We start from the raw sequence: 16,072 nt of genomic DNA on the forward strand, positions 1-16,072 counted from the left end.
AAGTGCAGTTGCTCCAGAAGTTAGTAAATGGGGTTTGCAAGAAAACAAAAAACAACCACATGTAAGTAAAATAATAATAAAAAAAGGTCAACTTTTACTAAGCTTTGGAGCAAATGCTCTTGCAGAGTGCAACTGCACATGCAAAGTGCACAGTCTATTTGTCTTTAGTAAATCAACCCCACTGTCTTGCATGTCACACACAGGTGTTGATTTACTAAAGGCAAATAGACTGCGCACTTTTGCAAAGTGCAGTTGCTCCAAAGCTTAGTAAATGAGGTAAAGCTTCACATTGCAAAAAATACCCAATCACGTGCAAGGAAAATAACAAACAGTACAATAACAAAACAGCATTTTTGCTTGCACATGATTGGATGATGGAAGTCAGCAAAGCTTCTGCTCATTTACTAAGCTTTGGCAAAGTGCACAGTCTATTTGTCTTTAGTAAATCAACCCCATTGACTCCATACATGCATGGCATTGAAATGTTTTCTAGATAATGGGGTTGACAGTACTCTCCAGGGCAAACTAGTCAGTTAAAAAAATGAATATGCCATTTAGTAATTTACACAGACCTCTATGACTAAGCCCCAGGTGAGCGGGCAAAACGCGTCAGCATTTGTCATCCGTAAAATCAAGTCACAAGCCGCAATGAAATCGGACGTCTAAATCACATTGATCTGCGGCTTTGAAACTGTGCGGAAGTAGCGCTAGCATGAAATGCTGGATCCGGCCAAAAAAAAAGTTCAGCATTTCATGCTAGCGTATGTTACAAAGATCTGAGCTGTATTGAAAGTTGCTTGGGGTTGTTTTTTTCCTCCTTTTCAAGTATTATACCACATTGGTATCCTTTTGATATACATATTTTTTGCAGATACGCATCATACACCTTCTCCTGATGAAGTGGAACATAGTCCACAGAAACGCGTCGAGCCTACTTTGATGCAGTTCTATATCATTATGTTTTTACAGTATTACCATACAATTGCTATGTACAACAATGGTTGCAATCATTTGCGATTTTGGGAAGTGTATACTAGATCATATCTTATATTTCTTTATTTTCTTCTTTTTATGTATTATCATTATTCCCAATTTTGTCATATGCTATATGTATTGTCATTGTAACAATAAACATGTTTTTACTATATTGGCTGCATCACACGGCTCATTTAAAGTCTCAATCTCCTCCTTTTCTAATTTATACAAGGGATGGAGTTGCTTGGTCTGGTATCAAGCGCCTCATCTAAAGTCTCAAAAAAAAACCCTTTTTATGCCACTATAAACACAATGCTATACCCACAGGTGATCCAGAGGAAGGTGAAAAACCCCAGCAAAGCATGATCCAATTTGCTCCAACAGGGGAAAAAATCCTTCCTGATCCCCTGAGAGGCAATCAAATATTCCCTGGATCAACTTTACCTATAAATGTGAGTACCCAGTTATATTATGTTTATTTAGGAAATAATCCAGACCTTTTTAAAAGCAATCTACTGAGCTGGCCAGACCCACCTCTGGAGGGAGTTTATTTCACATTTTTACAGCTCTTACTGTGAATAAACCTTTCCGTATTTGGAAATTAAATCTCTTTTCCTTTAGATGTAAAGAGTGCCCCCCTTGTCCTCTGTGATTACCTTAAAGTGAATAACTCAACACTAAGTTCACTATATGGACCCCTTATGTATTTATACATGTTGATCATATCCCCCCTAATCTCCTCTTCTCAAGAGAGAATAAATTCAGTTCCTCTAATCTTTGCTCATAGCTTTTAAAGTGATACTTATGGACTTCAATAAAAATAAAGTATAAAACCCTCTTAACTGTATTTTAACCCTAACAATGTTTTTCTCTCATTTGCTCCCTTTTGGCTTTGTTTACATCAGCCGCCTGCCTTTCTCCCTCTCCAGCGGGAGATCGGACATCGGAGCTGCCGGTCACTCGCGCGGAGACATCAGTGAACGAGCGGAGGCGGGAGCGCGCCTCCGGCGGCGCACACTCGCCCCCTGCAGGCTCCTGGGCGAGCGACGTAGTACTACGTCGCTTTGCCCAGGAGGGGCTGACTGCCGCAGTAAATATACTGTGGGCGGTCGGCAAGTGGTTAAAGGGAGAAAACATCAATGAATATGCATGTATGGATATGTTTTTTCTTAATCTAGAAATTATTATGCACTTTTTCTACTTAAACTCTGCAAGCTTATAGAATACAAAGGGTTCTTTAAAGTCCATCTCCAGCCAAAACCTTTGTATTTTTGGATTTGGACAGAGTGGAGTGGAGATTATAATCTACAATCCCTGCTTCTACTGGTGAAAATTCCCTTCATTTCAGGCATTACAGGGATCAAATGTGGTGGCAAATCTCTCCAAAGGAGAGAAAGCAAAAAAAAAATACTCTTTTTTGGAAGAACACAAAAGGGCCAACACTTTTCCTATGTGACCAGAAGCAAGTGGCAACCTTACCATCAGGGCCGGGCCAAGGGATGGGCAGGAGGGACGGCTGCCCTGGTCGCAATGGTTTATTGCAGGGATGGGGGCGCCTTGACCCTAACCCTAATGGAAGAGGGGGCGCAGTTTGCATCTTTGCCCTGGGCGCTGGATGACCTTGTCCCGGCACTGCTTACCATCACACCTATATGACCTTGGTGGACATAAGATTCCAAAGCCATGGGCATTCATAAGGGGTTGGTCCCCACCTCCAACTTTCTATGCAGCTCTGTCTTATCTAGGAAGGATTTCTGCAAGATTGTGGAGTGAGTGTGGAAATTTGTGCCCATTCAGCCAAAAGAGTATTTGTGAGATCAGGTACTGATGTTTGATGACAAGTTTTGGCTTGCATTTGACATCCTGATTCAATGGGGTTGATTTACTAAAGGCAAATAGACTGTGCACTTTTCAAAGTGCAGTGACACTCTGCAAGTGCAGTTGCTCCAGAGCTTTGTAAATGAGGGGGGGGGGGGGCTCTGCTGACCTCTATCATCCAATCACATGAAAGAAAAATGCTGTTTTTTTTTATTTTCCTTGCACGTGATTGTGTATTCTTTTCAAAGTGAAGCTTTACCTTATTTAATAAGCTCTGGAGCAACTGCACTTGCAGAGTGCAACTGCACTTTGCAAAGTGCACAGTCTATTTGCTTTTAGTAAATCAACCCAAATGTGTTCAGTAGGGTTGGGAGTTATGGTACTGTGCAGGACACATATTCCTCCACACTAAACTAGTCAAACTACAAACTATGGGGTAAATTTACTAAAGGAAAATAGACAGCGCACTTTGAAAAGTACATTTGCAAGTTGCAAGTGTAGTTGCTCCAGAGCTTAGTAAATGACCGGGAGCTCTGATGATTTCCATCATCCAATCATGTGCAAGCAAAAATGCTTTTTTTTTTTTTCCTTGCATGTGATTGGGTATTCTTTGCAAAATGAAGCTTTATCTCATTTACTAAGCTTACTAATCCTTTTTTGCCATGCAGTTGTAGGTATGATTGTCCGGTATCCACAAACTTTTGGCCCCATTGTTTATCCGGTTTAGACTGCTTTCTTCCTGTCCCAGTGATCCCTATTACCCTCATTTTTTTTTATTTGTAAATTAAAAGGAAATATCCCCAATTCATTTGAGACAGCAATATTATGGCAGAGCAAAGGTTATCTTCACTCTATTAAAAAAAAAAGAAAAAAAAAATGTCCTAAAGTCCACAGAAAAGCTTTTTTTTTCCCACAGGAAACAAAAACCTGGAGCCAAAGGCTTGGCTCCCTACATTGATGCAGATGGTCTTAACTTATTGATTAAACAGTTAAACAGTAATATAGTATTACAGAAATCACTAACTCATGATTAAACGCAGCATAACATATTTACAATTCTAAATATACCCTCAAGGATATAAAAATCGGAAACTCAGAAACCAGAAGGGAAGAAAGGTTACACATTAAATAATAAACTACTCTGCTGCTGAAAAGACTATTATGAAACTTGAAGTCTGAAAATATCACTAAATAATCCTCAATATTATGCCCTGTTGCACAAACTAAGCATGTTATAAAATTATTGCAATTTTCTACCTTTTTTTGAGCTCTTGCCGAGCGCGGGTCCGCAAAGGAAACATGCAGTACACATGGAAGTTCAGAGGCTACCTTTGACCTGTCTTGTGTTCAGATGTGTTTCTTTAGATGTAGCATGTCCTAATTGGTGTTTGAACTACATGCAAAGCATCTGAGTGTAGTATATGAACAGATTAATTGTGGTAAAAAAACAAATGGCAATTTGCATTGTGACAGTTAAAATCAGGCTCATTACACAGTAAGGGTTTCCAATGGACAGATTTACAACAAGAGAGAAACTTAGACCACCTAGATAGCAGTACTGGGTGTATGGATACACCTGAAGGACCAAGAGAACACACCAGGGATGGGGGCACCAAACTGGGTGCAGCATTATTAGTACTGAGAAATATTTGTAAATTAGTACCTTACTGGGTACGAAGAAATGGCACTTTTTGTATCTAATCTGTGAGCTGTTGTCAGCACTCACTCTCCATCATGAATGATCCTTGTGAGCTGAGGGGAGGGGCGGCAGTGGGGGAGGAAGAAGGGACAGAGGAAGATGCCAGGTGTCTGGGGCAGTGCCAAAACTACCAGGCCCTGGCTTTCCACCATTGTTGGGGGACCCCCAAGGGGAAGGAAACGAGCCCACCGGAGTGCTACCTGCATGATGATCCTCTTCGTCTGGAGCTGAGCGGCCTAAACCATGGGCGGGAAGTGACACTCTACACTGAGCTGGTGGGCAGCCGCTCATTTCTCTGGGTCGGTATTAAGCAGGGAGTGGAGGAGAGCTGAACCTGAGCCGGAGCTTGGCACTGGAGGGCGATACCTTTACTGGAGCAGAAGCGACGAGGCACCGCAATGGTCTGAGGATGTCGGTGATGAAGGAGGTGCAGAGCTCTCTGGCTGCTGCTTCTCTCTCCACCAGGAGCCGGTTGGAGCTGTGGTGAGCACTGTGGTCCAGGAGAGGAGCGTCCTCGGAGAACGGAATAAGCATGATCATGGTGAAGGAGGGCAGAGTGCAGGCCACTCTCTTCATACTGCCCAGTGAGTGTCCCCAGACAGGGGATCAGGGTTCCTGGGTGTGACATGGAGGATCCCTGGTGTGAAAGAGAATTGGGGTCACCAGGTGTGCCATGGGGAATCAGAGTCACCAGGTGTGACATGGGGGAGAGGGGTCACAAGTGTAACAGGGGTTCGGGGTCACCAGGTGTGCTATGAGGAATTGGGATCCCTGGGTGTGCCATGGGGAATTGAGGTCCCCGGGTGTGACATGGAGGAACATCAGGGTCCCCAGGTGTGACATGGAGGAACATCAGGCTCCCCAGGTGTGATATGGAAAAACATCAGGGTCTCTGGGTATGACATAGAGGAACATCAGAGACCCCTGATGTGGCATAAAGGAACATTGGGGTCACTGGGTATGAGAGCATGACATGGAGGAACACAGGGGTCCCTGGGTATGACATGGAGGAACATCAGGGTCAGTGGGTATGACAGCAGTATATGGAGGAATATTGGGGTCCCAGGATGTGACATGGAAAAATATCAGGGTCCCTGGGTGTGACATAGGGGGACATCAGGGTCCCCAGGTGTGACATGGAGGAATATGGGGGTCACTGGGTATGACAGCATTACATGGAGGAACCATCAGATCAGGGTCACTAGATATGACAGTTTTTAACCCCTTCCCTTTTTATTTTTTGGGGGGGGCGCAAGTAGCTGATCTTGCCTAGGGCGTAAAAAAGTCCAGCACCGGCCCTGTGTGGATGTCAACACTGGTACTAACCCCTGGGGGAGTGGAAAAGAGCAGTCTTATCCTATTATCTGTGGAGAGAGGAAGATCATTTACCATATGGTGAAGGATTAACACGGAGGGTGTTTTACAATCGCTGGGTGAAGGCTGGAGTGGAACACTTTTGGACTTTTAATGTTTTTGCTAAAGTTTCGTGAATAATTCATATTTGTGGCTGTGAAACTTGGGTGTAAGAAGTCAAATTTTTCTGTGGACATTAATTATATCACTCAGTACTGCAATCATTTTTATATATTTTTATCTGGTGCTGAAATGTTGCCAGGCTGGAAGACAGAAGGACTGTGCTCCCTAATTCACAGGAACAGGACCCACTTCTGACATAATAACTCACCTTTACTATTTTAAAATCAGATATTGATTATAACAAGACCCTATCCCCTTTAGAACTTACCGATCCAAGTGTGCAAGGATACTCCCCCAAAAAGTCATGTTCGTACAGTTGAGTGCTTGACTTGTCCTGGTCAAAAATTGAAAACTTTAACTTCTGCACCTCTTCGAAGTGGTAGTTTATGGTAAACTTCTTTGAAAATACGGGGTTCAGGTTGTTGACGCTTGTTTCAGTTCTGTCAATCTACAATAGACAACAGACACATTGTTTTATTCTATAATTACTTTTCCACAATTTTTAAGCCATAACTATTTTAGGTAAAACAAACACATATCTGTCTGCTCTATACTTACACAGAATATGGAAGAAATATTACAATTTAGGTAGGAATGAATGAAAAGCTGTGTTCTGTGTATAGAAAATTGCAGATTTGTCATTGGCCATATACCACATAACATCGGCAACAGACCATGCAAATTGCAACCCACTTTCTATAACTAAAAGACCATCATTGTTTGCTGCACCAGGCTGTTTCCACAAGTTGTAATACTTAAAAATTCCTTTTAATCCATTCTCAATTTTCAAAAAGGCCACTGAGAGCTATTTATAACTAAAATGGTTAAGTGAATAAACATCAAAATCAATTTAGAAGAACCCTTTCTGAGAAAACACACATGCTTTCAAAGGGCACCTATAAAAGAGCTAAAAAATACTTATGAATGTAATATGTCATAACCAAACAAGTTTTAGCCACCATTTATACTTGAGGCCAGCTTTACACTAGAGCTTCTTCAAGCGTTTTTATGTACGTTTGTAAATGCATCAATAGGAGCAATTAATTATTGTGCCACAATCAGCATAAAACGCTACATTGTAAAAAAAACTAGCAGCTGGTTGACACGCTTGTTTATGAGATTTAAATACATTTTCAGGCTTGAGCGTTTTTGCTTAAGGCCCCTTTCACGCTTGTACGTCTTGGGACTGCAAAGTTGAATGACAAGTCATACCCCATGATTTTCAATGAGCACCATTCATCTAGATTGTAAGCTCTAATGAGCAGGGCCCTCTAATTCCTCCTGTATTGGATTGTATTGTAACTGTATTGTCTTCCCTCACATTGTAAAGCGCTGTGCAAACTGTTGGTGCTACATAAATCCTGTATAATAATAATAATAATAATATCTGTGTGACTATTTTTAAGTTGCAGTCACTTCAAAGTAGTCCCTGCACTACTTTGGGCCGACTTTGATACGACTTGAGGTTCACAGATCTCAAGATTACACAGGCATTGCTTCAAGTTGTGTTGAAGTTGCGCAAAAGTCGCGTCAAAGTCACGCAACGTTCAGGTCGTACAAGTGTGAAAGGGACCTTAGCTAGTTACTGATAGATGGAGAGGCAAGAAATCATGTCAAAAATGAACATTTTTCAGCTACAAGTTTTAAGCAACACCATACTCAAGTGTGAACAGGTACCATAGGATACAATGGGAATCCCCATGTGTATCGCTAACTAGCTTCTAGAAAAAATGCTTTAAAAGGCTTAGACCAGGGCTAAGCGATTTGTTACATATGTTTCCTTACATGCCACAATGCTCAACATCTAAATTCATATTCTTTTATATTATGGCTATTTACACCTCTACGCACAGTCGCTGAAAGCTAAAAAGTTACATGAGCTTTTTTGAAGCTGTGTCACATGTCTACAGGTGTTTCCTTTGACATTTATAGGGCTATAAAACATGCAGCACAGCTTCAAACCAAAAGCAATTTTGCATGCTTTTGTGCCTGAACAACTCTTCTCCTATGTTCTTCTTCTGAAAACAAAAACACAAAACATTTCAAAAACGCTTAAAAAAAAAAAAAAAAAAAAAAAGAAGCTTTGACAAAAAGTGACTGATAATTCCAACTTTTACAGTTTGCATTGGAATTGGAGAACAAATGAACCAACATTAGTGTAACGCAACAATACAATGTGAATAATGTATTTATAGAATAATATAAATAAAGCCCATAAAATGGTGGAAGAAAGTCCAAAAACACCACTGTGCAATTAGTGATCCTCTGTTTTCAATCTTCGTCAAGTGTCTTCACCTCATAAATAATCAAAAGTGCTCATCTATAACCTCAGGGTGATTATATTCTTTAGGTAACCTCTCTGCGGTCCTCCTCAAGGTCCAGGGAATGTATACTCAGGTATTTTCATATGCCACAAGATATGAATCCCATAAAACAAAAAAGCAAAACCATAGTGCTCTCCGTTTTATACATTTATTTGGTCACCCAAAAGATAAAAAAACACTTGCAGAATCCACAAACAAACAAGGTTCTTGATGGTAGGACATTCTCAGCCCACCTCTTCACACTCTAAGATGGGGGCAATATGACATAATGGGCTTGGCTCATCCCTCCTATATGCATTGCTTTGGCTTCTTCAGTAGGCAAGGACCAAAACAACCCAAGCCCTTAAATAGCTTCCTCCTCCTCTATCTCTACAGCAACCTTAACAACCTATCTTGCGAGAACAGGAAGTGTACATTTTCTGTCCCCTCAAAATAACTCAACAAACAGCCATTAATGTCTAAACCGCTGGCAACAAAAGTGAGTACACCCCTAAGTTAAAATGTGCAAATTGGGCCCAAAATGTAAATATTTTGTGTGGCCACCATTATTTTCCAGCACTGCCTTAACCCTCTTGGGCATGGAGTCCACCAGAGCTTCACAGGTTGCCACTGGAGTCATCTTCCATTCCTCCATGACGACATCACTGAGCTAGTGGCTGTTAGAGACCTTGCGCTCCTCCAGCTTCGGTTTGAGAATGCCCCACAGATGCTAATTAAGTTTTATGTCTGGAGACATGCTTGGCCAGTCCATCACCTTTACCCTAGCTTCTTTAGCAAAGCAGTGGTCATCTTGGAGGTGTGTTTGGGGTCGTTATCACGTTGGAATACTGCCCTGCGGCCCAGTCTCCAAAGGGAGGAGATCATGCCCTGCTTCAATATGTCACAGTACATGTTGGCATTCTTGGTTTCCTCAATGAACTGTAGCTCCCCAGTGCCAGCAGCACTCATGCAACCCCAGACCGTGACACTCCCACCACCATGCTTGACTGTAGGCAAGACACACTTGTCTTTGTACTCCTCACCTGGTTGCTGTCACAAACACTTGACACCATCTGAACCAAATAAGTTTATCTTGGTCTCATCAGACCACAGGACATGGTTCCAGTAATCCATGTCCTTAGTCTGCTTGTCTTCAGCAAACTGTTTGCGGGCTTTCTTGTGCATCATCTTTAAAGAGGCTTCCTTCTGGGATGCTAGCCATGCAGACCACTTTGATGCAGTGTAAGGTCTGAGCACTGACAGGCTGACCCCCCACCCCTTCAACCTCTAAAGCAATGCTTGTAGCACTTATATGTCTATTTCCCAAAGGCAACCTCTGGATATGACGCTCAGCACGTGCACTCAACCTCTTTGATTGACAATGGTGAGGCCTGTTCTGATTTTAACCTGTCCTGTTAACCCGCTGTATGGTCTTGGACACCATGCTGCAGATCAGTTTCAGGGTCTTGGCACTCTTCTTATAGCCTAGGTCATCTTTATGTAGAGCAACAATTCTTTTTTTCAGATCCTCAGAGAATTATTTGCCATGAGGTGCCATGTTGAACTTCCAGTGACCAGTATGAGAGAGTGAGAGCGATAACACCAAATTTAACACACCTGCTCCCCATTCACACCTGAGACCTTGTAACACTAATGAGTCACATGACACCGAGAAGTAAAAATAGCTAATTGGGCCCAATTTGAACATTTTCACATAGGGGTGTACTCACTTTTGTTGCCAGCGGTTTAGACATTAATGGCTGTGTGTTGAGTTATTTTGAGGGGACAGCAAATTTACACTGTTATACAAGATGTACACTCACTACATTACATCGTAGCAAAGTGTCATTTCTTCAGTGTTGTCACATGTAAAGATTTAATAAAATATTTACAAAAATGTGAGGGGTGTACTCACCTTTGTGAGATACTGTATACACACACACACACACACACATATATATATATATATACAAAAGTGTAAAGATCTATCCATAGATCTATATTTATTTATTTTATTTTTTTTAATCTTGCTAAAAATTACTAAGATAAACAAAATTAAAAACAATATAAATGTGGGTTTCATCTATAAAATAAAAAAAAAAGACAGAAATAAAAGAATTATAAATTAAAAAATATGGGACAGCAAATGAAACTGTTGCTAATAAAACATCTTAAGTCAAAGTTGACATTTAAACCAGTAGGAGCTAGAACTTTGGTTTCATAAATCCAATAAGATTCAAGTCGACTTAACTGCCTAAAATAATTCCCAACCCTCCAATAATTTACCACTTTTTCCAGTCCTCAAAACTTAAGACCCCTAGGGCCCCTATAGTGGACATACCTAAAATGCTTGGGCACAGTGTTCTTTTCTACCATTCTTAATATTAGCTACATGTTCACGTATCCTTACTTTGACCTGGAGGTAAGTCCCACATACTGAATACCACAAGTATATTCAGACATGTTTACCACTCCTTTAGTCGTGCATGTGATAAAGTCCCTGATTTTATATGTTCTACCAGTAGCTGTTGCTACAAAGTCTTTTCTTTTTTTTATTTACCTTCAACGTTTTGCAAGATTTACATTTGCCACAGGAATAGAACACAGACAGCAGCCGGACCAATCCATTTATTATTGTTTATTACTGGTGGGTCCGTTCTTGTTCACCGTTTCAGGTCCAAATTCGGTCTGAATTTTTGGCTGAGTTTGTACCTGAAAACGGACCAGAAGATGCAAAGGACCCTTTTGCAAACCTCTCCACAGCCATCTCAGAGCTGTGTGAACTGGCTCGATTGAGAACTGGTCACAGTCTCCGGATGTGCGAATTGGGTACGGGGATACCCGCATCCAGTTTGCACCAGTTTGAACCCAGTCTTAAGCTACTTTACACTAATAGCAGCGCATAGCCTTTACCCTATGATGGGCCTACAAGGTACAAGTGCAACCATAAACCACTTAGTATAACGGTTGTAAATTTCAGTCTGGACACCTCCCGACATGTGTGGCTTCACATATCATGTAGGGACTACTAATAGGCCTCACACACAGAGCTTAAAAAATGCTTTTGTTAAAAGGGGTTCAGTGCATTTTTTTTCAACTTGTATCCATGTGTCCATGCACCATAGGCATTTACAGACATACTGGAAGAGCAAAGTTTACAGGCATAAAAAGACAAAAAACAAAAGCGCATTCAGGAGAGGAGCTAAAGAACAGAAAAAGCAGAATGCGCTTAAACGTGCATAGATTAAAGTGGAGTTCCACCCATTTTTAATAAATTGGATTACATAGACGTATGTAATCCCCTTTGAAACGACTTTTACCAATGGAAAGTTTTTTTTTTTTTGTTTCTAGTAAATACCTTATTTTCTGCTTTATTTATCCTCTTCTCACTTCCGGGTCTGGTCGGCGATTACGTCATTCGGCGATTCGCAGTGTGTGCTGGGATGTATCTCAGGGCATGAAATCTCGCATTATTACAATGGAGATGAGCTGCACTGCGTGCTCTGCCCCGACTCCGCCCCTGCCCTGCCTCCTCTCAGTGAGTTGTACTGTATGTATTGTATTGAGGCCATGCTCCGCCCCGCCTCCGCCCCGCTTCCTCTCAGTGAGCTCAGTGAGGATATAATGCTTTCAGTCCTCGCTCACTGAGAGGAGGCGCGGCGGAGGTGGGGCGGAGCACGGCCTCAATACAATACATACAGTACAGCTCACTGAGAGGAGGCGGGGCGGAGGCGGGGCAGAGCACGCAGTGCAGCTCATCTCCTGTGTAATAATGCGAGATTTCATGCCCTGAGATACATCCCTGCACACACTGCGAATCGCCGAATGACGTAATCGCCGACCAGACCCGGAAGTGAGAAGAGGATAAATAAAGCAGAAAATAAGGTATTTACTAGCAACAAAAAAAACAACAACTTTCCATTGGTAAAAGTTGTTTTAAAGGGGATTGCATACATCTAAAGTCACTAAAATGGGCGGAACTCCACTTTAATATTCTCACAAACAGAATGCATCAATGCTCAAGCACTAGAAGCGCCAAAGCGCATGTGCAATACACGGCCTATACCATGTTCCATGTTTTTTAAGCAGCTTTTTCCTGCCAGGAGTTATGGCGTTCAGAGAGGCTAAAACAGATCCTCTGTGTCCATGTGGCCAAAGAAGTCGCAAGATTCTCTAGCTGAATAGTGGTCTCCAACACTTTGCCAGCTTTGCCCATCATGCAAACACCATGCTTCTTTTCTATCACTATCACATTCTTATATACTTAGGATAAAACAATAAAAAAAAAAAACATATGTATTTCAATTACATCCTCAAAAAAAAAAAAAAAAAAATGAACAAAATTATTCAAGCAACAAAAGGGTGGAGCTTGTAGAAATGGACATCACTGTTCATGTGTGCCTAGAGAAACAAGTCTAAATATAGTCCTGCCTGGCCTGCCTAGTGCTAGATATAACAATGGGTATAGATTTTACCGCTCTGGATATGGATTACTGGTGGCAGCGATAATGATAGCTGTCACAATTAGAATGGATTGCAATGTAAATGGAGATGTCAGTAAAGGATGAAATGACAAAGTGCAGAACTGCTTATGCGGGAAATTGACAAGTTCAGAATAAATGGTGCTAAAATGATAATGTAAGCCATGAAGAATCAGCAAAATTCAAGTTAATATGAGATTGAATATTTAACCACTTAAAGGTAAAAAGGAGCCTGTTGAAACCCTCTTCGAAAAATGGTGTAATCAACAGTTGTCTTGGGTCTATATAACAAGCATTTCAAGATACCTGCTTGAGTCCTTGGTTTATTTTCAAAACCCAGGACACTTTATTGTGCCATTAGTGACAGCAGCTTATGCAGTTGGGTCTGGCACACCTCTTCCCACAATGGCCATCTGTACTGGCCACCAAAAGTGGTATGCAGCCTTGCTGGCTGATTAAAAGACATGAAGATTGGGGCAGGCAGATTAGAGATTCACTACAGATGCTATAATCACTGTTTCCATAACATAATTCTGAAGGTCCTGGGTTGCTTTGCTGCTGAGCTGAAGATACCAACAGAACCAAGAAGCTGCCTGATTTAAGGACCATGGGCCAACTTGCTTGAAGAACCAGGGACCATTGTGACAGGTAACACTAGCTCACAGGCTTGCTTTAAAAATGAGAATCATCAGTTTCTTAGTAGACTTTAACAAAATGGTGGCCGTCTGCACACAGGCACCGCCTCCCTGATGCATAAATGTGATTCAGATGGCTTCAGCTCCTGAGAACTCCACAGACATGTTTCACCCATTTTGAGGCTTAATTCCTACGATTCAGCCCCGAAAAAGTCAAAACACATCTGAGGAGTTCTCTACAGGTAGAGAACAGGAGCTAAAGTCGGTGTCTGTGTGAATACAGCCACCATTTTATTGAAGTCTACTTGAGCCTGACAAGCCAAATTTGACTGTCTTGCACCAGTCTTTCCACATGCTGATCTGACTGACACAGGTTTTGAGGGGCATTCAAGTGGTACTATTTTCATTGTTTTGGGCTACATCAGTTTCCTAGTAGTTTTATAAAAACCTTATATGTAATGGAAAAGTGGGGCAATATATTTTTGCAACCATATTTCTTGATGTATGAGGCACTAATCTAGGTAATATTTTTAATGTTCATGAAAAATATTCAGGTCACTTAGCACAAAAATCTCCACTTAAGAAAATACCAGCTCAGGTAACCAATGGAACCAACCAAACGGTTCAGCTCGCTTTTGTGTTTTTCCACTGCTGGTACCGCATGGTATGGTGTAGGAACAGTTCGGTACGGTACGGCGGCGCTTTTCCACTGCATGGAACCGAACTGTACGGCTCTCAAAAACAGTACCACCTCGATTGTGGTTTCAACAGGTACCATACCCGGTACCATATCCCACAATCCTTTGCATGCAGTCACTACTAGCCACTGATTGGTCAGAGAATCCCACCCACCCGTTGTTATCCCACCCACTTAACTTTAGTACTACTTTAGTGGAAAAGCAAACCATACCGTACCGTACCGAACCGTTCCAACACCGTACCATGCGGTACCAGCAGTGGAAAAGCAAACCGGGCCAAGCAGGGCAGAGTAGAGCAGAGCCGGTACTTGCAGTGGAAAAGTGCCATAACATTACAGTTTCATAAACTCACAAAAATATTCAGGGGAAAAAGTAGCTAATTTGCTTATCAGCAAATCGTTAAGTTGTTACATAACATGGATCCCCTTTCCCTTTCAACTAATCTCTGAGATGGGACATAGAAAAAAAAAATAAATGCTCCTTTTACTCATCTAAATCATCTTGTGACATACTGGGCCCAAGTCTTCTCTCTGTTTACATGAAAGGGGTTCTACCTCAGGTGTTCATGTCACTGCCAGTGTGACATGGACGTTCCTTATTGGCTGTCCAGTGGCACAGTCCTCTTAGGATCCAGAAGAAGAGTGATGAGCAATGATGTCACCATGAGGGGACACGACAGGCCAGGGTGGGCAAATCAGCAGCTCTGGATTTCCAGTCCCCCACACCTGGAAATGGTGCCAGTGAGGAACCTGAAGCGTGGAATTTTAAGTGAATTTTAAAGGCATACATTTTTTTTTTACCTCTCTCTGCATTAAGGTAAAAAACTTGCTTTCATAAGTTGCTCAATCCCCAGCCCCTCCTTAAACATTGTACCCATCTGCAGCAGCTCTTCTCTGCTCTCTCTCTTCTCACAGGTGACTCAGCAGCAGTGGAAGCCATTGGCTCCTGCTGCTGTCAGTCAAATCCTGTGAGGAGGGAGTGGGGCCAAGCTACGCTATATGTGTCCATAGACGCACATAGCCCAGCTCAGGATCAAGCCCACAGAAAATGCCCCTATAGCCAGCTTGATCCTGAGCTGGCTTGCTATGATAACATTCAAAGAAGAGGAGGAACAGAGATCCCTGGCTGGAGACCCCAGAAGTAAAGGTTTGGGGTCACTCTGTGCAAAAGCACTGCACGGTGCAAGTAAGTAAAAAATGTTTGTCATTTAAGGAAAAATAAGCTTTACAATCACTTTGGACTTGCTTTACAGGGTCAAAAAAAATACAGTTAAATGGCTGAGAGGGGAGTGGAAGGTGGTAGTGGGAGGTGGTAGTGGGAGGTGGGTTACTTTTGCCCAGAGATGCATTTTAACAGTATACCCCTGAGTATAATCAGTTACGCAGTTAGGCAAAGTTCACGCTAGCCCATGCTCTCAAAAGTGATCGGTACTGTAGTGAATTGCTTTTCAGAGTGCTGCTAAGCATCTGCAGTAAGATGTTCATGAGGTGATCCAGCTGCCTCCTGAATGTCTGTTTTTTTTTTTTAAGGGAGGCTAATGCGCCACAGCTGCATGCACAGGTTTGGCTTGCAGTTGTGCACAGCATCATTGACTTGGATCTCCTTTCAACTCAACATGTTGCAATGAATCTGCCAAAGCATATGAGCAGCCTCCTCCGTCTGTGTTTTAGACTGTAGATGGGTGGTCAGGGTTTGGTAAAACCACAGCTCAGGTGTCTGTTTTTCTGCCCCACAGCTGCCCTTGTGAAAGAGGCCTTACACTTTTAAGTCCGTTTCACTTGTAGGGAGAACAGCTCATTTGTAGTTCATTGTCTGCCAAACAAAAAAAATGTGTGTGTTCCCCTGACTCAACATAATGATTAACAGCATTTTACATTGCACAAACATGTTACATTCTGAACATACAACCCCCTCCAAATCTAACAGCAACTACAGTGATTTGTGCAAGAGATGCCTGATCTAGTAAAAAAGACAGGCTTTCACATTA

General features: G+C 42.0%; 1 protein-coding gene across 2 annotated transcripts in view; it reads right to left on the reverse strand.

The window, feature by feature from the left end:
- CPNE2 (copine 2) overlaps positions 1 to 16,072 on the reverse strand; it is a 253,848-nt gene that overhangs the window by 98,805 nt on the left and 138,971 nt on the right. For both annotated transcript variants that reach the window (XM_082270133.1, XM_082270132.1), the window contains exon 3: positions 6,237 to 6,416. In XM_082270133.1, the coding sequence (XP_082126259.1) occupies positions 6,237 to 6,416 (180 nt within the window). The remainder of the gene's footprint in view (positions 1 to 6,236; positions 6,417 to 16,072) is intronic.

Source organism: Pelophylax lessonae, assembly GCF_965119305.1.
Source record: "Pelophylax lessonae genome assembly, chromosome: 10".
NCBI lineage: Eukaryota > Metazoa > Chordata > Amphibia > Anura > Ranidae > Pelophylax > Pelophylax lessonae.